Source organism: Seriola lalandi, unplaced genomic scaffold (assembly GCF_002814215.2).
Source record: "Seriola lalandi dorsalis isolate HSWRI2012SDOR001 ecotype SW California unplaced genomic scaffold, Sedor1 jcf7180002054795, whole genome shotgun sequence".
Classification (NCBI taxonomy): domain Eukaryota; kingdom Metazoa; phylum Chordata; class Actinopteri; order Carangiformes; family Carangidae; genus Seriola; species Seriola lalandi.
Genome location: NW_019525348.1, coordinates 4205841 through 4229972, shown reverse-complemented (window position 1 = coordinate 4229972; position 24132 = coordinate 4205841). Strand labels below are relative to the sequence as shown.

Here is a 24132-nt window from a genome sequence, read left to right as displayed (position 1 = left end):
TTTTTTTTTTTTTTTTTTTTTTAAGCACTGGGATGCTGGCCCTGTGGTGAGGTTCTAGAGATTTGGACGTAGTTCAGTGAGAGGATCTACACTCTATGAATCCACTGACACCAGACTCTCAGGTTTAGAAAGCAATGAAGTCAGTGCATTAAAAACATTTGCAAGACAAGAGACAAGTACAAGACAAGACAAGCACAAACAGGAGTCACTTTAGTCACAGTCCTCCTGAGGTAGAGCCTGTGGCATCATGGGTAGATGGAGTCCTTCAAGCTGTTCAAGTCTGTTTCTGACTCAGGGTCCCACAAGTCCACACATAAATCTACAGAGTGAGAGGGTTTGGGATGCTTCCCTCTTCCTTTGATCAATCCAACTAATTGAATTTTCTTTTACTTCAAAGCAGATTATTAAAGAAATTATCAAGATTTATTATTTTAATTGTGGTGTTCGTGCTGAGAGTTTACAGTTTGAACTGAAAGCATGTTTACTTGTGTTCAGGAACATGTTCAGCAGACAAGTCGTAAAAGATGAAGATAACCTGGTGCAGGGACGATGTGGGTGCTGTGAAAGATTCACTTGCTTTTGAATAAATAGTTGCACATAGGAAGCTGCAAACTTGTTAAACAATATCATTAGATCTATTTAATACATGGTTTTCTGAAGGTGACAGTATTATAAAGAAGGTTTTTTCTTCAAGGTTGCGAGCTATTTAAATACCTGTATGTCTACGTCATCTATAAACCTTTAAGTCCTCATCATAGGACTCATGTTTTTCCTGAAAATTTGTATTCTATATTATGTTCTGTCATTTTCTCTCTCTGCTCCATCATTACATCCATACTGTGTGTACTATCTTATAAATCATCAATGTCTACCAAAAGACTATCAGAGCACAGAAAACTTTACAAAGAATGTATCGTCTCAGCTCTGCAAATGTGAAAACCTTCTGATCAAAGTGTGCTGACCACTAGGTGGTGCTGTGGCCCTCATGAACTAAACACCCTGAGGTCAAGGGGATCATCAGATGACCTCTTGAAAAGTCTTTGCCAGCTTATGGTGATGTTTGCCAACACTAACATGTTTTTCAGAATCTTCTCTGTTATTTAACATGACTGGTAATAATTTAGGATCATTAGGGTTGTGATTAGTTGTCTGGTGAGTTCTGGCTGCCAGCACCCGTCACAGAGGTTACGATGTCTGTTTAAAAACATTGTCACTGACGAGTTGGTTGTAATGTTTTGCAGGATCACGGACCAGCGGTATGAAAAGGTGCCATATTTTGTCTTTGGGGACTTTAACTTCAGGTTGGACTCTAAGCAGGTTATTGAGGTGAGTGTTTTTTGTATTACACCTGGCGAATCAGAGATGGAAGTCTAATTGTCTAGATTACGTGTGCAATATGGGGAAATGTGCTCACAACTGTATGCTAATATATTATATACATATGCAGCAAAGTACTATCAAACTCACAGTAATATAAAATGTATGTGTGCTTGTATTTGTGTGCATTAGAGAGAGACTGCAATATAGTAAAAGTGGCTTTAGTAGCCCCCTGTCTCTTCAGAGTTATGACTCATTAAACGCTTCACTGTGGCTGGCCCAGCTGTGTTTGCCAACTGAGCCTCCAAGTGCATTGTTATGTTATGGTGCCATTCACTGCTCTTTCTCTCAACCTTCCTCTCCTGCTCCCTCCCTCCCCCCCTTTCTTCCTCTTTCTCCTCCTCCCCTCCTTCTCTTGGTGCAAATGAGGCCAGTGAGAGCCAAGGTAGTGCAGTCATTCAGCATTCTCCATGACGCGATGGGGGGTTAGTGGCACAACAAGTCATAAAGGCCCACCACAGACAGCAGAGTCCTGTGATAACAGAGTGGGAGAGCCACTTGTTGGCCGATCCTCTCCCTCCTTTCCAGCACAATGGACCCTCGAATCAGTGGTCCTGTTCAAGGTGTGGGCATTGTTCATTTCAATCAGAGGCCCATTCATGAGAGAAGGGAAGAGGAGGGAAAGCTTTCTGAATGGCAGGGTTTTGCTCAAATGACTTAGGAAGGACTTCACTCTGTGTGGCGCTCAAGAACAAACCTTTTGTAGTTTAGTCATCCGGCCACTAGAGGTGCAGTCGTGTAAATCATCATCCCTTCTAGAGGGCCCAGCTCAAGTGGGATGGTCGTCACATGCTTTTACTCAGCAATCTATCAGGGGCATGGATTGATTGCCTCAAAGTTTGTGCAGTACATTTGATTTTGGTTCTGTAATTGGGTCGCCCACTGATCATGTGAACATGCATTGCTGTGGACATAATAAATCCGAGCACAGAATTCACAACAGCAGATGTGCAAACACTGAGGCTATTCAGAATCCAACTATCGCAATTAGATGTGACCTGGCATACATTTAGGTCACAGTGATTTATAACACTGAGATACTGGTTTGTATCTGATCAGCATTTCTGTGATAAAAGACACTGTGTTCTACACATTAAATTATATGAAATGGTTTTAGCTTCCTATGGCAGTTCTCAGTTTTATGCAGCATGGCTGCATTAAGATGAAAGGAAAGCATCCAATCAAACAGAGTCAGATGAGGTGATATCTGTGTAGCTAATCATGTTTCCTGTCTTGTCCGTGCTGCTCTCTGGTAGATGAGCTCTCACCCTCTCCGTGTCTCTACCGCTCTGAAACACTGTTTGAGTGCAGTAAGGGTCATGACCCCTTTTCGTGGGATGTGTTAGGCTTGCATCGGTGTGTATCCATCTCTGCCCCCTCTCCCCTCCACACAGCTCCTTTCTTATGCACCTTTGGCCCCCTATGCAAATCCTGAGCGAATACACACACACACACAAACCAATTTGTTAGGCCAAATGAATCTGATTGATTCACCCCGTTTAAAGGGGTGTGGCAGCAATGCAGGGGGGAGGCCTTTTAGAGTTCCCCTCAGGAAGTTAGAGCTGTGGGCTATGACATAAACCACACACACACCTAGACATTTTCCCTCTAGCTTAATGAGGGTTCTTCAAACATACTGACCATTTAATGGGGACAACAGAAAAGACTGATGATGTCATCTGTGAGAAACGTGCCATTAAAGGGGCAGCGCTACTTCGTATAAACCCGTCCTGTGCAGTGGTCAACCTGTCCGATTTAACAGTGACCTGTGTGTTAGCGGCAGAGAGAGCTGTGATATCACCAATAAACAAATGGGTTGCAACCTTGGCGCAGGATGTAACTCACAGCCGGGAGGCCATTTTAAGCCCTTTAATGACAATTAATGTCAACAGGACAATTAGTGCACATCCACTGAAGTGCTTAACTGTATATGGGCTGGTGGTGGATCGATCGTCCATACTTATCCGAAGATTGATTCAGACACGCAGAGCCTGGCTCTTGTTCTCACTGTCTGAGAGTCTCATTTTTTTGCTTTCCGCACTATTCTCTCTCCACATTCGATCGATAGGAAAGGCCCCCAAAACCATGCGGATGAATAGATACTTTTTCTGTGTTAAGTGGATAAAATAATCACAAAATTAAACTGCTTGTCTTTGTGATTTGCTGAAAACCAGAAACAACCCTTGAGCACCCATGAGGATCCCTAGGCCCCACCTTTAGAGTCACTGGATCAGAAAGTCCTGCAGTACATTTCTCTACAGCTGCACACTACACCACTTCTCTTCTTCTCTGTCCCTGGTCCATTGTGGGTGACTAGACTGCGGACAACCTCTAACCACTCCCCTGTCACCCATCCTCCCTTGTGGGTGGGTGGATGGGACAAGGGGGTATTTTAGGATGTATCCATGTGTGTACAGAAAAGGAGGTGGGTTTGGAAGGGGGTGGATTTGTTATTGTCACAGGGCAAATTCCAGGTGGCAAATTCCTGGCATGCTTGTGCGGCAGGATCAGTAACCAAAGGCCTGCGGCTGCCCCCCTTCTGCCCAGCCCGGGCAACCCCATTAATTGTGTCCGACAGAGGGAATTGGTTTCAATTGACCCTCATTCAGCGGCCCTTTGACTGGCAGACAAAGGACACAGCCACGTGGAGACTAATGCTAGGGCTGAGCAGCCTGGAGGTGGTCCAGTCCCCACCAACCACCTCTTTCCTCTCCCATGGGTCTGATCATGCTTCGCATCGGTGCTGATAAAACAGGAAACCGCAAAGGAAAGGTTTTGTCTGGCGAATCCGATATTTCACAGTCCACTTGCTGATGTGCTGTCTGCGATTCCTTACAATCCCTTATCAAGCACTTGTGCTCAAGACACATTCAAGCCAGCAGTGATTAACTGACTAAAGACGGGACCTGATTCTTGAGTTTTCAAGAAAGATCTAAAGACCTCAATTAGATCATTGGTATCTCATTGGTGCTGAGTGTGAACAGTGAAATTACACCCCTTTTATTTACAAACCCCATGCATTACATAAGAGACCAGAACATGTGCTGAGCCCATGTTTCATACAAGGTTCTTTACACATTGCTGCTGAATTTGAGATTACAAGCACAAATCTGAGAGTTCCATTAAAACAGCCACCCCCCTATGCTTCAGTTAAGATAAAGAAGTTTCAGTTTATCATTGATCTCTCTTCCTCGCCCACTGCCTCTTTCTTGGCCTCTCTTTTATGACTAGTGATGTGGTCTCTTACAGAAATCTTGTATAAACATAATTCATTAAAATTGCATCTAATCAAACCTTGATTGGTAAACATTTGCACTGTCACTGCTGCTCTGAAGTTTGATACTCTAGTATGTGGTTTGTAGCTGCTGCAATAGGAATCAGCATTAACAATTTTTTCATTTCTCATTCATTAACATTTCTATACACTTTTACTTCCCACTACCTGAAACTGAGGCTGTTTTTTCTGTCTTCAAAGGCAGTTAATAAGCCTTGATTCTAGTTCATGTCTTGAGGTGAACTTTAACCAGTGTGATGGGGGCTGATAGAGTTACAGTAGACAACATCGCTACATGTACAACTCCTCAGAATCTGAGTGGGAGGGTTATGGTTAGAGGAAGCAGGAATAGGATGGAGAATGTGCCAGAGCAGGAAATCCTGCTGGATCAGATAGGTGATAGTCCTACACAAACGGCTAATAACTTCCAGTTTCATCTTTGAAGTAAAAATTAAAGTACAATAGTTAAAATGTAGTAACCCTAAAAATCTTATTAACGAAACCATCGTCAGCCAAAGCTGAGCAGTGCCCTCCCTCGTTGGGACCTCAGTCATGAAGCCAGGTCACACAACCCTTGTTGACCCATTCACAGCATCAGCAAACACAGTTTTCTCTTGTTTCCATGCTTTAGGTAGAAGGTGGTATAATGTATAGTTGTGTGTGAGAGAGTGTGTGTGTGTGCGTCCCTCGTGGTGGCCGGTGGCTGTGAATCAGCGGTGTAGATGACAGGCTTAGGGCTCCGTGCCTGGACTCCTAGTATATTTAAAATCCCTCCTAATTAAACTTAATAGAATGTAAATTTAATATCTGCAGAGATTGTGTGCTGCTGGCCGGCCCGCTCCAATTTAAGGATTGATAGAGGCCAGCGGGAAGGTTAATTGCTGACTTGATCTACTGTCCCCGTGACATGGCGTGGGGCTGCTTTAATTGGGCCTGATCTGCTGCTACATGGACAGATTTCATTAGGTTAGCTGGCCTCGCATTGACTGCACAGTGGTTTGGATCAGCGCCCCCTCTCTGCATCTGCGGGAAGTGCAGAGGGCCGGACCAGGCATCAATCTTCCTTCCTTTGTCCTGTGTCCTTTTCTCTCGCTTGAGCAGCATGAAATTAAAGGTGGGGCCCCAGACTAGCCCCACTCCTAATGAATGCTGTAAAATGCTTGGTAATGACAGGCCAACATGATAGATCATTCATTTTTCACACTGTGGAGTCACTCTGTGTGCATGACCATGACAGTGGAGATAGAAATATAAGCAAGCAATTTTTGAGAGACACATTCAGGAAAAATCATGCTGTGAATGTCTTCTTTTCTTTATTTATGTTTATCGCTGCATCTATATGCAGAATTTATACCTTAGGCTCTGGATGGATTACTTCTCTATTTTTGTACATGTATGATGGAAGATGTATGATTTCTTTGACCCAGTCTGGAGAAGTATTAAAAAACCAAAGAAAGATTTTAGTAACTTCATAGCTAGGAGCTCTATAATTTTCTTTAATGAATTAATTTTTTTTTGTAATTAAAAAGTATAGATATAGGTCTCACTGTTGAAGAAACAAAACATGTTGTCTGTTCATGTTACCTGCAGACACCAGCAACAGTTCATCAAATATGTGATAGCCATCGTCCTGGCCACTGAACCTAGTCTGGGTAAATAATTTGCACCAGTAAAGGCTAAACAATTTTTCCCTTTTTAGTCCGACTTTGACTAGCATGTGTGTATCTGGCCAGCTATAAATCAAAAGGCGGCCAGTGTAATTAAGTGTACACTACATTAGTCAGGCTAATTAATTTTGGGAGCCATCCATCCATTAACCAGTGGGCCAGCACTGATTGGGCCTCTGTTCTGTGGAACCCCTGACACTAGGGACTGCGACCCTCCTTGGCTGCCCTCAGCTTCCCAGAAACACTCATGCATTTACACCCACAGTCACAGATGTGTGTGTTTATACACACACATACATGCACCAACCCACATATAGTTAATCAGATTATATTTTGAATAAAGAGGGAAGTTTATTATAGAAAATTTTACCATTTTATTTCAAATCAGAACAGTGCTGTAACAATGTTCTTCTTTAATTTATTCTCAAATATAAATTATAAGCAAGACTCAGTTTACAGAGACGAGGGTTATATTTGACTATTTTATTGCTACAGCAAATTGTATTTACAGATCCTCTACATGGTTTGTTGTAGCCTCCTAAATCAATATACTTTTCTGTGAAAGACAACCCACCTGACACTGTCTTAATTGTCCTGATGCAGTAAACTCCTCCCGTTTACTGCACCATGCAAGTTAAAGCAGTTATTAACACCTACTATTTGACCCACGCCTGTTTATGGCTTCGCAGGTGAAGCCTGTGATGGAGATGTTTCTTTACAATACAATAAAAGCATATTATCTGACTAGAAGAGACCAATCTATCACAATGAGGGCCCATTATATCACAGATAACCCATCTGGATATAGAGGGAGACTATTCCCTCTAGACAACAGCGTCTGTTCTCTCTTTCGTCTCTCTGTTTGCTTTCGATGCTAATGAATACAGCACTGAAGACACAGAGGAAAAAAGAGTTCAGCTATGAGGGCGTAACTTGAGTGATGCAGCTTTGATGGGAGCGCTGTCCATATAATTAAAATGCTGGCAAATGAAGAACAAGCAATGGCTTCTGTTGGTCCTGCTCATTAACAACAGGCCGTTTGAGCCCGGCGCCAGCCATGCTATTGCCACTGTGTACTTGGAGGGAGGGGGTGGAGTGTGGGGGGGCACTGTGACTGGCAGCTGGGAACACCATGCCAACGGTGGGATGGCGTGACAAACCAAGCCGAGGATGAGCGCAGAGCCTGGCACTAACAGGGCCTGGGAGGGCACGTTGCCTTGTAGGCCCCTGGGGTTGGCCCCGGTCAGGGATGTAGCCTGAGTTACCCCTCAATCCTTCACCACTGCTGTCTCCTCCAGCTGGAACCAAAGCTGAGATGTCTCTTTTTACTCCAGACTCGCTGCACTGCTGCTGCACTGTCCCTCCTTCTCCTACAATAGTTTTACAGCTGTTTGTAAAAGTTTAACACTAGAGGAAGTGGTGCTGGGAAACACTTGTATCACGCTAATTTGTTTTTATTTGCTGTGCACAATGGGGTTCTCCTGAAAACCAAGCCTGCAGAATACTTTATATAGATACTTTATAAAAATATAGAAGTATTTAAATGCAACTTAATAGCTCAAAATTCTCCTAAATACAGCCTCACTCTACTTAAAATCATCCACTATGTCATTCTTTCAGTTGTGTATCTTCTTTTTTACATCTTTTCATCCTCTTTCACACCCAACCGTCTATCCTCTCTGTTTTTTTTCTTTGTGGTCTTCAACTTCCTGTCTAGTCATTTTCTCTTTATCTGAAAATGTCTCCTGGCATTCTTCAGCATATTTAATCAGATCAGAACCACAGCTAATGATTATTTTCATCGTCAGTTAATCTGCTGATTATTTTCTGGATTAACTGATTCATCTTTTCATCTGTAAAACGCCTTTACAGAAATCCCAGGGTGACGTCTTTAAAGATATTCAGTTTTTGTCATAGAAAATTAAGTAAAACGGGGGGGGGGGGGTCACATTTCTGAAGCCACATTTTACTAATTCTGCTCAAAAGTTGAAAGATGAATCATAACATCTTGGTAAAGCAGATCATATTTTGTATATCAGCCAAACGCTGTCAGTATGTTACAAACATATGGACGCCAAACTAGTAAAAACATGTTGCAGCGATGCATCCTTAAATGTCCCTGAGCCGTCTCTCTGTGTGAGGAATCTAATGCAGCTTACTGTTGACATCTTATTTAAAATAAAATAATATTCTTGTGTTTCATTTATTAGTAACCATGACAAGATTATCCATAATAATTATTCCAAATCTAATTATTGAATAATTCCATCAGTCTGTGAATTCAAGCAGACTTGATACTGAATCTGTGTCCTTTTTATTTAATCCACCACTTTTTCTAAACAGTGTAATCTCTCTATAAATCATGAATAATCAACTTTGGCTCCCAGCTCAGTCTTTCTTTATCTCTCGCTTTATTGATGGTTTGTCTTGTCCTCTGTTAGTCGGAATTGACCCCTGCCTTTGAAATCACAAGCAGGAACAGCAGCAGCAGCAGCTAACAGTGATGCTATTATTTAGTCCAGATGAAATGTGGCATAAACTGTGAAGGATAGGGATCTCTTTGTGCCTGGCACATAGTGTCCAACTTGTATGATGTCAGTCTATTTTTGACTAATGCAGTCCTCAGCCTTTGTAAAGCACAGCACAATAATTGTTTTTTTTTCTATCTGAGGGATAGAGTGGTTGCCAAGATAACACATGTTGTCTCTTGGGGGGGGTGCACAAACATGCGCGCACGCACACACACACCGTCTCCATAGCCATTTCCATCATTATATTCATTATAGTTTGTTCTAATGCATATGCAAAACAGCAGTCTGTATAAGAATGGCTGCACATGGCTGAATTCACTCCCCACTCAACAAGTCGCTCACACCTCTTATTCAAATCAGGCGACATCTTTAACTCATGGTATTTGTTTTCCTTTCATCACTTTGCAAAATGAAAAAGGAAGAGTGATCATGCTGTTAAGGAAGCCAGAGGTGCTAACATTATTTAAACAACTTGGCCTACAGGTTTCCCGGTGTGAATCTCTACTGTCAGCAGCAGAGTGATGTTCCTGCAGAATGGCTCATTGTAACACAGCTGTAAACTCAGTGTTGGCACCATGGGCTTTTAAACAACTCTGCAATCTGACATTAAAAGTCACTGGGCTCCATTCACACACAAATATCCCATCATATTTAAGAGGGCCCATTAAGGGCCAGAGAATTCATGAGCCTTTCTCTCAGCCCCCCTTGTGTGATTTATCTGTGACGGCCATATTGCCGGGCTCTTTCAGAAGGAGTGGCTCCACTTTTTGTCTTAGAGGAGGCCCAAAACAATGCATTTCAGGCCCATTTCTCCTACAGGGCCTCCTCTTTCAGGGTGCAGAGAGAGCCGGGGCTGGCCTAACATCTGTTTGTGTCCAGAGCCAGGCGGGACCGGAGCACAGCGTGCCTCGGTGGCCCCCTTCTCCTCTCCCTGGGGGTCTTTGTTCCCGATTTCATGCTATCAGAGCGGCAGCATGTTTTCCTGCGCAGAGCTGTCAGGGGCATAAAAGGCCCTGAGTGGGGTCACATCAAGAGGGATGGGCATGAAAAATTGGTAAAATGTATCACAAAGCCCACCCACTAGATGGTTGCCTAGCGCCCTGTGGTGGGGTGTCAAGACCCCCCCCCCACCCCCCCCCCGTACCTTCCTCTTTCCTCTTTCCTTGGCTGAATTACACCTCTTTCTCTCACCCTGGTGGACAAGCGCATCATTTAGATGAAATGGTGCAAACAAATTAAAGGGTGGTGCTCCAAATGAATCAATGTTCTTTGTGTGTTAGGAGGGTTTTGTGCTTCTCCTCCAGTGCACAGTGGAGGGAGGATAGCTGGTCACCTGGCTGAGAAAGCCATCAACAGCTCTGGTAGCTCAACTGTTGCTGCAGAAAATTAAAAAAAAAAAATCCTTTCTATTTCTGGGGGAAAAAAATCAGTGTTTATGGCTTAATCTTGGTCTAATTAAGTTGACAACTTCTAACATGTGAATGAATCTCTGTTGCATGTATGTAGTGCATGCTAACCATGCTCTCTTAAAGGCTAAAGAATGAGACTTTCATTAATTGTTTGGTCCTGATCTTTATCGAATACCAGTGTAATGAACTCAACTCATTCCTATTGGACCGTCACTAATCACCAGTCACTGATTGGGTCTTCGATATTCTGTAATTGACTCAGCAACGACAAATTACCTCACTGTCTGTTTCCTTTAATTGATTCCAAGCTAGAGCTGCGATGGAATAGGTGAATTAAATGAGAGTGCAGTGATTTCGGCTGCTCAGTTTAAGTGTTTATACTCTATCTACAGCACTACTTTTGGCTATGTTTAAATGTGCAACAACTATTGCTTCACGGCTGGATGTGAATTTGTTTCCTCATTAGCAGGATAAATGTTCTTTTTAAGTCTGCAGCGTTAAAAAAGAAAGCATGAATGGTTGTAGCACTGCTGGCTACTCCTTCAGATCACAAAGCTCCCCTTTCAAAACATAACAACTGCAACTAACAACATTCAAATGAATGCCACATTAAGATGGCTATTGAGCTATTTAAGCATGCATTGCCTTATTGAGAGGTTAAGAGAAGCCGGTACGTTAAACAGTCTTCCAGACATCTGCTGCGGTTGGTTTCAAAGTGCTGACTAAAAGTGGTAGGGGAGGTTTCTCAGATTAAATCTCTCATTAGGTTTTCTTTGTACAGGTGGCAGTAATGTGTCAAGAGCCAAGGCTGAGACAATGCCCTCCTCTTACTGGGACTAATATGCCTCAGGAGAACCCACCCTCCTTTTACTGCCTTTACTTTACACACAGACACAGTCACAATGAAGCATCTGGTGGCCTTTTCCTGTGTAGAAGGCTTTTCCATGGCTATTGTGAGTGCAAGTGTGCATGTGTGTTTGTGTGTGAGAGAGAGAGAGAGGGAGAGAGAAACAGAGAGGAGGCTTAGTTCATTTCTGTGGCTCAACTTGTCTTGCTGAAGTCGCTGTGTGTTTCTCTTAGTACGATTCTTTACCTAAAATGTTTGGAGATCATTTCTGAAGAGTAGCTCCCAGCTGACACTCTGAGTTTGGGTGGGTGGGCAAGTCTGTGCTTGTGTGTGTGTATGTGTAAATGTGTGTGTGTGTGTGTGTGTGTGTGTGTGTGTGTGTGTGTGTGTGTGTGTGTGTGTGTAACCCCCCAGTAGTGGGAGGTCGCTAGGGTCAAAGTGATGAATTTTTATAGGCCTGTTCCCTGTGTTTCAGCCCTGTCCCTTTCTCTGCGCGCTGCACTGCCTCTCAAAGACAACCATGCAGGGCAATTTGTCCTGCGGGGCCCTGCAGAATGGGCCAGCAGAGAAGTTAAATACCAGGGGGGAACACACACACACACACACACACACAGACACTCACACACACACTCACACAAAACATACACATACATTCAGTTTCTCTCTCACACGCACACACCCCTTCGTCCTGTTGTCTTGAATGATTTGTGGCCTGTCCATTATCCATTCCGAGGGGACAAATGCTTTTGGCCAGTTTCTGAAGGTAAAGCCAGAATGGCAGCCCTCAATGCGTGCTATTGTTTTTAGAGAAGTTTCCCAGATGTTATAATGCACAAGATAAATAGGGCACATTATCACTACCTCACACACCCTCTTACCTCTTCCAGCTAGTTGTTGGTGAGGGCGTGGCAGGTTAGGAGACCTCCTACGATGCACACACTGCCAACAAGCCTCACTGTCAGCTCTCACGCAGCTCAACGAGTTCATGGGAAGGGGTTAGAGTTTGTGTGTGTGTTACTCGCTGTTAGGGGTGACACAGGCCAGGTTTACTAGGGTCAAGCATTGACCAGTGGGTCACACAGAGGCTAACTTTGCGGGTGATAATGTGTCCACTCTCACCTCTCCACCATCTTGATTCCCCAGCCTGCTGTGTGTGTCAGTGATGAATCCACCGTGTTTAGAGGCATTAAATTAGTCGGCCACTGGGAGAGAGGAGTGGATAACTCTGGCTTGTGTCCAGTCAGATCGGGTGGGGAGGGTCACAGCTGATTTACTGGCTTCCCTGTGTAATAGCTGGCAGGATAGCAAGAGGCCGAATTTGTTGTTGCCTACTTTGGATGCCCCCTTCTACCCAGCTCGGGCAGATGTCACAATCATGCATGCGGGATGGGCGTGATGAACGGCGGCGGGCGGAAGAAAAGTGATCGGAGCGCAAAGCAATTCATGCTGAACCTGCCAGCTCTGCTGGCACACCTTAACTCAGCTGGCAGACCCGCTTTGCGTGGCAACGAGAGAATAATGGCGCATTCTGACAATGCCACTGGCCCTGCTGACACAAAGGGGAGCCCCTGTCCCCTGCCTCTGGTAATGAAGAATGAATAGTTAGCTTATTGTCTACTCATCCTCTGTGTCCCTCTGCTCACAGTCTTATACTCTCTCTACCTGATTGAAGTTTAATCACTGTGTTCTAACGCACTCCATGGATTATTATATAGGTGGAATGACTGTTTAGTGAATAGTGTGAATCATTGCGGGGGGAGTGCGATGAGGCCGGGAGGAATAAATATATAAACTCCAGAGCAGTCAGGATGAATTGTGCATTGGCTCGTACACTGTAATGTCTCAGATCTCTGCTTCTTGTTCGTACTTAGCCAATCTGTGATTCTGATTATATCAAAAATACAAAGACAACTGACATCTACCAACCAGTGTACCATGTTTTCCCATCCAGTCCAGTACAGACATATGCATAAAGCAAATACAGATATAGTCAGCCAAGTACAGGTCTTAAACTAGATCTCACATGTGGATCATGGTTCAAAGGATTTGAGTTTTCAGATCCAGTGTCCAAGAGCACAAAGCATTCCCTGTAATCAAATGTATAATATACTGTTGTATACAAATATATATTTAAAGGATTCTACTAACAAGAGTTGCCTGTATCTAAAGCTTGATATATCTTATTGCTCTGTGTCATACAGTGGTGGAAGAAGTATTCAGCTCCTTTACTGAAGTAAAAGTACCAAGACAGGAATATAAAAATATTCAAAGTTCTGCATAAAGTGAAAGTACACAAGTATTAGCAGCAAAAAAGTAGTTTTGGTCGCTCTGACTGATATAATATATATGACATGATTAAATGATTAATGCTGACGCATCAGTGTGTCAGCAGCATGTTACTGTTGTAGCTGCTGGAGGTGGAGTTTGTTTGAACTACTTGAAATACAGTTTTATTTACCACCAGATAAACCTGAAGGGTCGTCACATGATTGATGGGAGAAGAAAAAACAGAGTTCGGATTCAAACATCTGTTTCAGTTTTTGAACTTGTTTTCTAAGCTTTTGATTTTTCGTGAGATATTGTAAAGAAGTATGAAGTAGCATAAAATAAGAATACTCAATTGGTACCTCAGAACAGTATGTGAGTAAATGTACTTAGTTACTTTTCACCACTGGTGCCATAGAATTACATGAATTTCCCCTAGGGGATGAATGAAGTATCTATCTATCTATCTAGAGCTACGTTATTGTCCAAAAACAATTAAAAACACATAAGTGAACCACACTGTTCCTTCATTACCATGAACACATATTTATTTCATTTATTTTGACTCAATCCCACACATGCCGTCCTGTTGCACATTTATTAATCCACACCTGACTATAGTTCCCAACAAATATATAATTAATTCCTGTTTGGGCAACATTTGCCAAAAACTACAGTGCCCCGCTGTTTTATGAAAATGTAACGTTTTTTTGTTTTGTTTTGTTTTTTGCGACCAGGTTTTAAAGATTCACATCTTCAGTAGAAATGAATGGGCTTGGGGCTGAGGAGATGGGATTCCATGGGCTTTGTTGAAAATAAGATAAATATAGAATAATGCTCCTCTTTATCTTTTAATCAGCTTTGTATTGGGCCGAGAATGAAGCTTTATTGTCTTTAATAAATTGAATATTTATTTTATGTTAAACCTTTGCAGGGCAATTTTAATTGAATGTGTTTTTTTTCTGAGGGTTTCTTTTCTAACTGTTGACTTGGGAAACTCCTCTGTGTTTGATATGCATTGTGAGGAATGGTATGATGCTGAGTGTGGGTGTCTTAGTGTTTAAGTTGGGCACAGTGGATCACTTCCATCTGTTGACTGGACCAGAGACAGAAGGCCTGAATGTGTGTGTGTCTTTGCTCTTTCAAGTGGGACAGATTGCTTTAACCTCTCTTCTAAGGAGAGCAGCTGGAATAGAGAGCTCCTTTAAACAGCCGCTTCCTCCTTCGACAGTCACGAGATTATCCTCCATTGATGCACAAAGCCAGCGCCTTCCTCGGCAACCTCTCATCCCAGCCCCCCGGCCTCTGGCCCTCTGCAAACACCCAGTGTTGACCTGTGACCCATAATGCAGAGATGTATTACCAAGTCACTTTGCAGGATCAGTCTTCTCTCCCCCAAAGGAGTGAAGACATCCCTACTGTCTCCTGAACCATAGCTGCCTCTCCTGACAGCTGCTGGTTAATATTTTCCCATTGCCTGCCTACCCCACTCCCTTTCTCAGACTAATTGGCATGTATCAAATAAGGAGCCAATTGCAGTCAAATGAATTATGGTAATATCATTTAGGGTGGTCAGTGAGAGCGTGTCTACATGTAATGTGCTTAGGAGGCAGGAACTTTGAAGGGGGACAACTGTTCTGCACAAGCACCTGGGCTCCGCTGGCAGTAGCAAGTAGACATCACTACACTGATATAGTCTTAAGTGACAGCATGAGGTTCTCATTTTCCCCCATCTAAGTGTTTGGTGGACAGAGCTTATGACAGAGATGCTGGGATGAGCCAAGGGCTGAGGTTATATGTGTGTTTGAAAAGGAGGATGTTTTTCACAGAGGACGACAGTAGGAGAGCTGTGATCAATGAACCACCACCAACTGCACTGACACACTGATTGATCAATCAGTGAACTTATGAACGGATCAATCATTCACATGTCAGCATCTAGCAGTATGCAAAGCGTCCAGGATATCCCAAAGACTGGCCGTACTTGTGATGTGCAAATCTGCAGATGGAATCATTAGTTTCCTTGAAGCTAAAACACTTTAATTTAGTGTTTTCATTCTTGGAAAGATATTTTTCCTTCAAGAAAAGGCAGCATGAGCTAATTATCTTTTCTTTTTTTTTAACCTAACCTTATTGCAGTGCCAATAAGTTTACAAGGCACAGGCTCACCCAAATCTGTGGTTCAGTTATTTCACTGAGATTGACACCAGCCCACTCTTGTCTAAGTAGGAGACACATCCATATGTATTTGCATGTGCTTCTTCCTGTAGGTGTACCACTGCCAAACAAGGACATACTCATGTTTAGTGATTACCTTTTTTTTTTTTAAATCCAGGGTTCGCTTACCGGATTATCAGAATCATTGGAACATGAAAGGAAGGGCTCTTTCTATGCTTTAAATATTGATGCTCATTGTGCCAGTGAGCAGTGTGAGCGTCTGGCTTCAGTAGTAGCAGTGATGTGGTCAGGGATTTCAGCTTGACTGACTTTTGGATTTGCAAAGTAAACGACAGAAGGGAGCTCGCTTGGAAGAATTACAAGATCCCAATGCTTGTAGACTCCAGAAAACATTAAGATCCATTTGAAGAACATATTTTTTTTTAAATGTCAAACTCACAACCTTTTTATACCTTCTGGACTTTTGTAGTTTTTGCTTCTATTTACTACTGAAATGAACAAATGTAGTGAACAGAAACATAACCAGATATGGTGTATTTGGTGCTAATCAGAGATGGTAAAAAATGACTTTTGAGTTGTCTTTGCTAGCTGTGGCTACAATGACTTTTTGACAGGGAAAGTATCTCTTGCCCTTCTCACTAGCTCCTTCTTTGGCCTATTCATTGCACAAAGCTGCTTAAGCGCACTTAAGCGCATTAGCATTTGGCTGCCAGGGGACCATATTGACCCTGCATTTGGATGGCCTAAATGAGTGAAAGATGGAGCGATTTGTTAGGGCTTTAGAAAGTTGCTTTTGGGGAGGGGGGTGAGCATGAAGGAATGGGGTTGAGGCAGTGGGGGGGGGGACCACAGAGAGTTGTTCCACTTTCTCTCAGGGCATGGTGTTTGTTCTAATCTGGTGTGCAGTTTCTTCGTGGCCGAAGCAGGACTGATTTGTGACATTTCAGTCTAAAGGGCCTTTTTCTGCTCGCTATATTGGCTTGACCCGATTATCTAATCTGTGCTTTGAATTTCAATCAGGTCACCCAGTCTCTGCCGTGTGGTATGGGAACCACTGGCTGAGGGATTATCTCATTCAACTGTCTTCAAACACAGATGGTCGAATGTTTAACTAATTGTTAAAAGAGTCCACAAAGGGGAATTTAACCATGCACACAGTCCATGGGGTCAGTACATAGACCCAGATAAAGAGAAGGGACAGTGAGGTGGTAGTTTGTGGGATGGTTCTTTAAAAATCATTCAAATGAATCACAGTGTACTGCATGGTGTTAGGTAATAGTTTGCTCCTAAAGCTTTATATACTACTAAATGATGTGATGGTGTGGGGGGCAGCAATACTTAAGTTACCTATGAACACCTGGGTAACGGGTAACACAGTTAAATAAATATAAATTAATAAATGATTTCCATTGTTAGTATCTTTGTTTATACTGTTTTTCTTATTCTAATGAACACTCAACTAGCATTACACTCTTTTCTTCCTTTCTGATCACTCATTCTCTTCTTCTCTCACCTCCAGAGTCTCTGCTCCACTGCCACCATGCAGACAGTCAGAGCCGCCGACACCAATGAAGTCGACAAGCTAATATTCCGAGAAAGTGATAATGACCGAAAGGTAAGCTGCACTGCGCTAATGCTGCCTGTCACAATACTCTCTTGTCATAACTATGTTCAAATGAACAGAAATATATAAACTTCATTTAATAATATTTTCATCTTAAAACCTTTTTGTTAAATTTCAAATTTGCCTTAAGGCTTGGTCACAACATAAAATGGTACTACTTGCAAGGCTAGTTGGGGAACTACTGTTGCTAGCATGCTAACAACTATTGCCTTAGCAAGCTGGGAACATGCTATCACTGGCCAGTTTCCCCCCCCCCCCCCATAATTGTTATTTGTTTTATTCAGTAGGGAGAATCTTTGATCTAGCTATCTTGATATGGTTTGTAAGCTCTGTTGCTGATGGGACAGTAAGTTCACACACTTGAAACCATTCAAGAGTGAGATTTGTACCTCTCACTGTGTCTCATACCTGTCTGAAAACTATTGCTCTGAATGTCAAGCTGATAAGCTACGTTAGCATCTTCTATTTTAGACCCTCCTGCTCTCCAGTGCAACATGGGCTATTGGTCCATAGCGCAAAATTCTTGTGTCAAAGTTCATCAAAGTTGAGCTTGATGTGAAAGATTTACATGGTTTTACTGAACTGATTCACTGTAAATTTCCACCATTTTTAACGCTGCATTTCTGGACTTGTGATGAATACTAATTATTTTCTGGTTCTACATTGTCTGTGTTGTCATATACCTTAAGTTGGGGTATTACAGGTTGTGTTAACATCTGATGTAAAGTGGTGTGATGCTTCAGTGAGACATGTAGAATTAACAGTGCTGTCTGCCACTGCAGCGCTCTGCTGTTCATTAGTGCTCTAATTACAAAGTGCAGTTCACATTAGTATTGGTATTAATCAGAGGTCCATTTTTCTCTCACATCTGATTCAGGTTGTTCTTCAGCTTGAAAAGAAGCTTTTTAATTATGTCAACCAGGACGTTTTCCGGGAAAACAATGGGACCTCAGTAAGTCACCCCCCTGCTTCCTAACCTTTATATATTCATCTACTCTTTTATCTGTCATCTTATAGTTAATAATTAAAAATTTGATTTCTTTCCCTGATTATAGACTTTCTACTGTGTGGTAAAAACGGCAGCCATTTGCTTCATTTCAAATTGATTATGTGTGTAGCATTGCAGCTACAAAATTTAATTTGAGGGCTTTTCATATTTGGGTAGTGGGTACAGAAAGGGTATTGTAAAAGTAAAATAAGCACATAGATATAGAAACAAGTCATATGCAGCTGCTGACCAGCGTCATGCAGATGTTTTAGTTGATGTCCTCACATCACTTCAGCCCAACACACACTCTCTTTGTCGCTAGTGAGGGGCCAAATGTCTTTGGAATAACTTTTAAATGAGGCTGAGTGTAGATAAGGGGAGTGTTAAGTGTCTGCAGAAGAAATACACCCGGTACACACTTTCACTTTTATATGGCTATATATTACATTAAGTAGTTCAAAGTTGGACCTTGTTAAAATCCCAATGAAATACCCACACATGCACACACGCCTGCACATCAACAGAAGAGACTGTGAAGACACGAGTCTCAGCAGACTGGAAACAGAGTCTGCCGAGAGTCGTGGCTGCATAATGTAAAACATAATATAAGAACTTGGGGATAATTCAATATTAGAATTCATGAGCTTTCATTGGAAAATTAAGTGATGCTATCCTGTTACAGATATCATCATTTTACAAAATGTTCAGTATACACAGTTTTGCCTGATCTGTAACAGTGGGACGCTGCTTTTGCTGTTGTGTAATTTTGCACACATGTTCCATATCACAATATATGTATGAATATGAAAAATATTCTTATTATTTATTCTACATCATTATATTGATTTTATCCATATCAACCAGTCATATTTTTTTCCAACATGGTCTAAGATGGGTCCTGTAAGTCAAGGGAGGGTGTATTAATATACCACGTGGTGTCCTGTCAATTCAATCACTGTTTTTGTTTGTGATTTGACATACATTTCTATATAGAGTATGTATGAAGTCATGTATAAAAATGATGTGTATTTCTTTGTGTTTGCATGCCCATGAATTAGATGAGTGTTTTTAAACTGACAGATGAGTTGAGTCTTCCTGCATCAGGACAACATACTTGGTGTCAATAAGTTTTCAGTCACAGGGACCTGTCAGTTACTTTGCTCTGGTTATCTAAAACATAATATTTTCCCTTTTCTAAGTTTCTTTAACTTTTGGGGGGGAAATGTTTCTGGCACTATAAAATTAAGCCAGACTTAATTATATTTGGTTTTTAAGTAATTAAGTAATGTTTGGTCATATAAATTCAGTTGTTTGATTCAGTCTGCTTGACCCACTAATAGGAGATGTGAGCATTTTTTTAAGAGACATAATCAACACATTTCCTGAATAAATATAATTTTGTCGATGTGTTTCCCCTGTAAAAGCATATTAACAAGCCCCCACCAAAGTATCAGGCAAGGACATTTAATCATTCGGCTGATTAACCAAAGATGGAGTTTGTAAGATAAAGATGCTGGCAGATATTGACCCTGAACATTGTACTGTAAGACATCATTGAATTTGATCAGCAGAAATATGTAGGAACCCTGAATGTTTAACAGTAGCTGTAGGAGGCTGAGGTACCCCCTCATTTCCTCCTCCTCCCCACCTAGCCAGACAAGATGGATGACATAATGGGGGCATCAGAGATAATCTGATGGTCATGGTCTAGTTAAACACACCATGTTATGATCCTTATAAAACAAACTACCTTTCCAAAAGGATAAATGTTCCTCCTCACACTCCTCCACTGGGGAAGGGGGAGAAAAAATCCATTGCATCCTTCATCAACTGTAAGACTTGTACCAGCTTGACAGAAATTTAATTCGAGGCAGCTCTTGAAAATAATTATTGTATTTTGAGAGGAGTAATCATTGGCCGGGACATGATTGAATGTGTCCATGCCTATTGACTTTTGCTATGATTAATAGGTTTGTTTAGTCGATATTCCCATCGAAATTGTATAATTAATTATCCCCAGCGCTGTCACGGCGGGACGATGGAGAGCCCTGATGAGTATTTGGGAAGATTAAATTTTCTGGGCGCTCGTGGCGTCAAGGGGCACCGCGGGGCCTTGCTCCGGTGGAGAGATGGGAGGAGTGTGTGTGTGTGTGTGTGTGTGTGCGCGCGCTCACACGCATGCGTACTGTGCATGTTTGTGCTGTGCATCCGTAGAGCTGCACAATTTCTCCCTCTCCAGGAGCACACGCCCGCAGGGCCGTCCCCATTGATTTTGTTTCAGTATCTCTTTATTGTAACTTTATCAGTGTGGTGTCGGCAGATGGGGGACCAGGAGAGGAGGGTGTGTTTGTGTACTAGCTGTAGTAAGTGATGAACCTTTCTGTCTGGCCTTCCTCTTCTTGTCATGCTGGCAGCGTAGCCCTCGGCTTTACTCAAAATCCCAGAGACATTTTAAACATGAGAGGAACATAAAAAATAAAGAACAAATGCTCCTTCAGCCCAAGTTCTTTCATATTTTACCTGTCAAAGCTCTTAAGTGGCAAAACAGAAGCCGTGCTAAATGAAATCTGACCTTAAAGGATTTATAATTTATATAAACTGATGCTGCATTGCGGTTTGTCTTTTAGTTTAGCTTGCCTTTATTCTGAACAGGTAACTTACTTAGCTTTATCAGAATAGATAGCGCAAATGCACTGCAACTTTTATGTATCACTACTATTCCCTGTTCTTCTAGCAATGCCTCTGAGCTGAAAAAAATAGTGTCCTTAATGAAATCTGTTTTTCCATCTGTATCAGAAATCAGTCCTCATCTAATTTCATTCCTCTCTACATAAATTTAACGTTCCTCCCTACTACACATTTTAACAGACATGAAAATAAGATAACAGTGTTGCAGTGCACTGTGGTGTTATGTTTAGTTTGGGTGTCCCCTCTCAGAACCAATCGGCCACCCCCCCTGTCAGTGACGGTTTATCGCTTTTCCACACAAAATAATGAAGATCCCATAAAAAGAAGGAAAAATATGGCCCCTGCAATGAAAGCCAAGTGTGAGGTGTAAAAATCAAATTAAATGACCTTTCACCCCAACATTTATTGATGGGTTTTAATGGCAGCAGGTGTTGTCACGGGCGATATTTGACAATGCATAAATCAAAGCACAATTACAGGTGGTGGACATTGAGCCAGCTCACTAAGAGGGACGGTTGGGGGCAACAGACCTTGTGTTCCCTCTTTTTACCTTCCTCAAATTCCTGCCTCTTAACTATCACTAGCGCTCTGATTTAGGAGCATGCTGATCATCCAAGCAGAGTCAGAAATTTGAGCCCATGACAGGCCAGTTTTTACCCAGACACTTCTTCATCTTTTTTCCCTCTGTGATATTGGCGGCGCGGCATCATCTCGCACCGCTTCCTACACAACTCCCAAGGTCATTTCTGGTTGACGGACTACTCCTGGCTTTATAAAGTCATGAGGCCTTGAACCAATATAAGCTGTTTTTTTTTTTTTTACCTACCAGAGCAGCAGAGCGTTCTGCTTAATTGACCTGGGATGAAATGTAGTGTGAAATTTGCGTCTGCAGGGTTTTCCATTCACCTGAATGAATTACTCAATATTCACTTAAACCCCACACGCTGTAGATACACACAGCCATATGTTGCTCATACCCTGCTGTTTAAACGGTGTCACACACTTCAGGTGCTTTACCTGAAACAAACAGAATCACACCTGTGAACATGTAAGTAGACAACATGCACAAACAGACAATTGTTAGTTATTGATTTGAGGACTGCATTGCTAAATAAATTATCACTTTTAACTTCCCACCATCTTTGTCCCAACCTGCATCTTAATATATTACACACACACACACACACACACACACACACACACACACACACACACCAGAGCTAGACCTATTAATCAGCTGGGCCAAAATATCAGCTGATATTAGCTTACTGCATATATACTATATATTCATAGTTTGTCCACCAGAGAGCGCTGACAATTTTTTTCCAACTGTAAAACGTCTCTGTCATTACACATTGTGGCAGTGAATTTAAATGAATAAAAAATGTGATGTTTATGTCACATGTTTGTGTAGAAAAATTACTATTGGCCAAATATGTACATCACTGACCAACCGTTAAACCCCTCCACTAAACAGCAATTGTCGTATTATAGCATAGCAACCGTAACTAGGCGTGACAACGCAATTATGTAATTACAGATTACATTAAAAAACTACCCTGTCCATGACTAGCACATCCACTATATAGCATTTCCTCTAGTAATGTTGCACACATGCAGGTTTCCGTGTCAGTGCACAGCTTTACAGACGTGTTACAGTCTTTCACACACAGTAATCTGTGGCGTTTATTGCGAACAGGAGACTTGGAGACTTCTGGCAGACTTTAACGGCACAATGTTGATCAGCGCTGGGGGAAGTATTCAGGTCGTAAAAATTGCAGTACTGCAATCTAAAAATACTCCATTGAAAATATAATATTAGCACAATGTACTTAAAGTGTCAAAGTAAAAGTAGGTATAATTCAGACAAATGGCCGCTGTGTGTTGTATTATTATTCGTTATATTAGATGGTCAGTTTCCACATTACATTACCTTCAAATTAAGCAGGTTTTGTAGTTAAGGGTGGCCAGGGGGAGCTGGGGGTTGAAGGGGCTAGGTCTGTTGAAGCTTCAGTAAATCCATTGACAAAGACACAACTGCACTACTGATTTCCCCACTGTGTGGAAGCCAGTCCGGGATGTTACTGTATCAGGGTATAGACTAATGTCAGTGGTTCTGTTCTGCTCTTTAATGGATTTTGGGAAGTTTACGCTCCTGTAACTCCAGCCAAACATGTTATCCAAGATTTTCTCAAGAACTCTCAATTAACAATATTATTATTGGCCTTTGTAAAAATCCACCATCAGTCAGACAATAACACACACATACTTGAGGAAGGTATCACTGGGTGGATGGTAAGATGGGGTGTACAGTGGAGCGTGGGGTTGCATCCCTTGCTCTGCCATCCCTCATCCACAGTGTGTGAGTCTCTCCTGTGACCCCGGCAGTGTGAGTTTGATGAATGCCGCACATCTGCCCTCCTGAACCACTGAGACTCCGTCTGGGAGGCCCCTCTGCCTGCAAGTAATGGCCACTGTTCTACACCACTGACACATAATGACACACACACACACACACACACACACACACACAAACACACAGAGCGTCGTCGTGAAAGCACATCCTCGACTTTGGCTTATTTACACGTGTACTCAACAGTCATGTGAAGACAAACTATGTTTAGATGGTCACACATGCACAACATAAATATGTCAGTGTAGATGGAAGACTGTAGTTACCTTCTGCGGATGTAATAATACTCATATGACACCCCTCCCTCCTCCCACGTCTTCACTATGTGAGGACGTCCTTCCAAATATTACCCATGTGCACCACGTTGATATTTCATCATGTATCCGTCAACATCTTGCTCCATGTAATACACCAATGTAATGTCATTAATGTCAAGCTGCCTTACAACCGCTGTCAGACTCGTACCGTCTAGGATGAGGTCTTCATCAGGACATAATTGTAGCCTGGTGTCTGAAACATGTACAATAGCCCAATTTACCACTAAACGAACATGTCTCGGCTCCATCCTGATGCCTTCCTGTGTGAAAGGAAAGGGTGGGGCTACCACACGGTCCTCCGGGGTTGCTGGGAAACGTCGCTGTCAGTCTCTCAGGGAGGCAGTCATGCAGGTGCCCGAGCTACCTGTTCATCTCCAAGATAATTAATGTGTACAAGAAGCCGCTAATTGCACTTTTCACTAATGATTTATGGGTTTTGTGAAAGGGGGGAAATTGGGGGAAGTGTGTGTGTACACTCTGGTGCAAGAGTACAGCTGGGTGAGGAGACATGATTGATGAAGAGTGTGTGGATGCACTGTTTGGGTGGAGAGATA

The 24132-nt window shown here is 42.3% G+C and overlaps 1 protein-coding gene across 2 annotated transcripts in view; it reads left to right on the top strand.

Moving 5' to 3' along the window:
* The window catches only part of inpp5a (inositol polyphosphate-5-phosphatase A), a 137713-nt gene that overhangs the window by 97724 nt on the left and 15857 nt on the right, over nucleotides 1-24132 (top strand). For both annotated transcript variants that reach the window (XM_023425875.2, XM_023425876.2), the window contains exons 9-11: nucleotides 1242-1326; nucleotides 17068-17163; nucleotides 18050-18124. In XM_023425875.2, the coding sequence (XP_023281643.1) occupies nucleotides 1242-1326; nucleotides 17068-17163; nucleotides 18050-18124 (256 nt within the window). The remainder of the gene's footprint in view (nucleotides 1-1241; nucleotides 1327-17067; nucleotides 17164-18049; nucleotides 18125-24132) is intronic.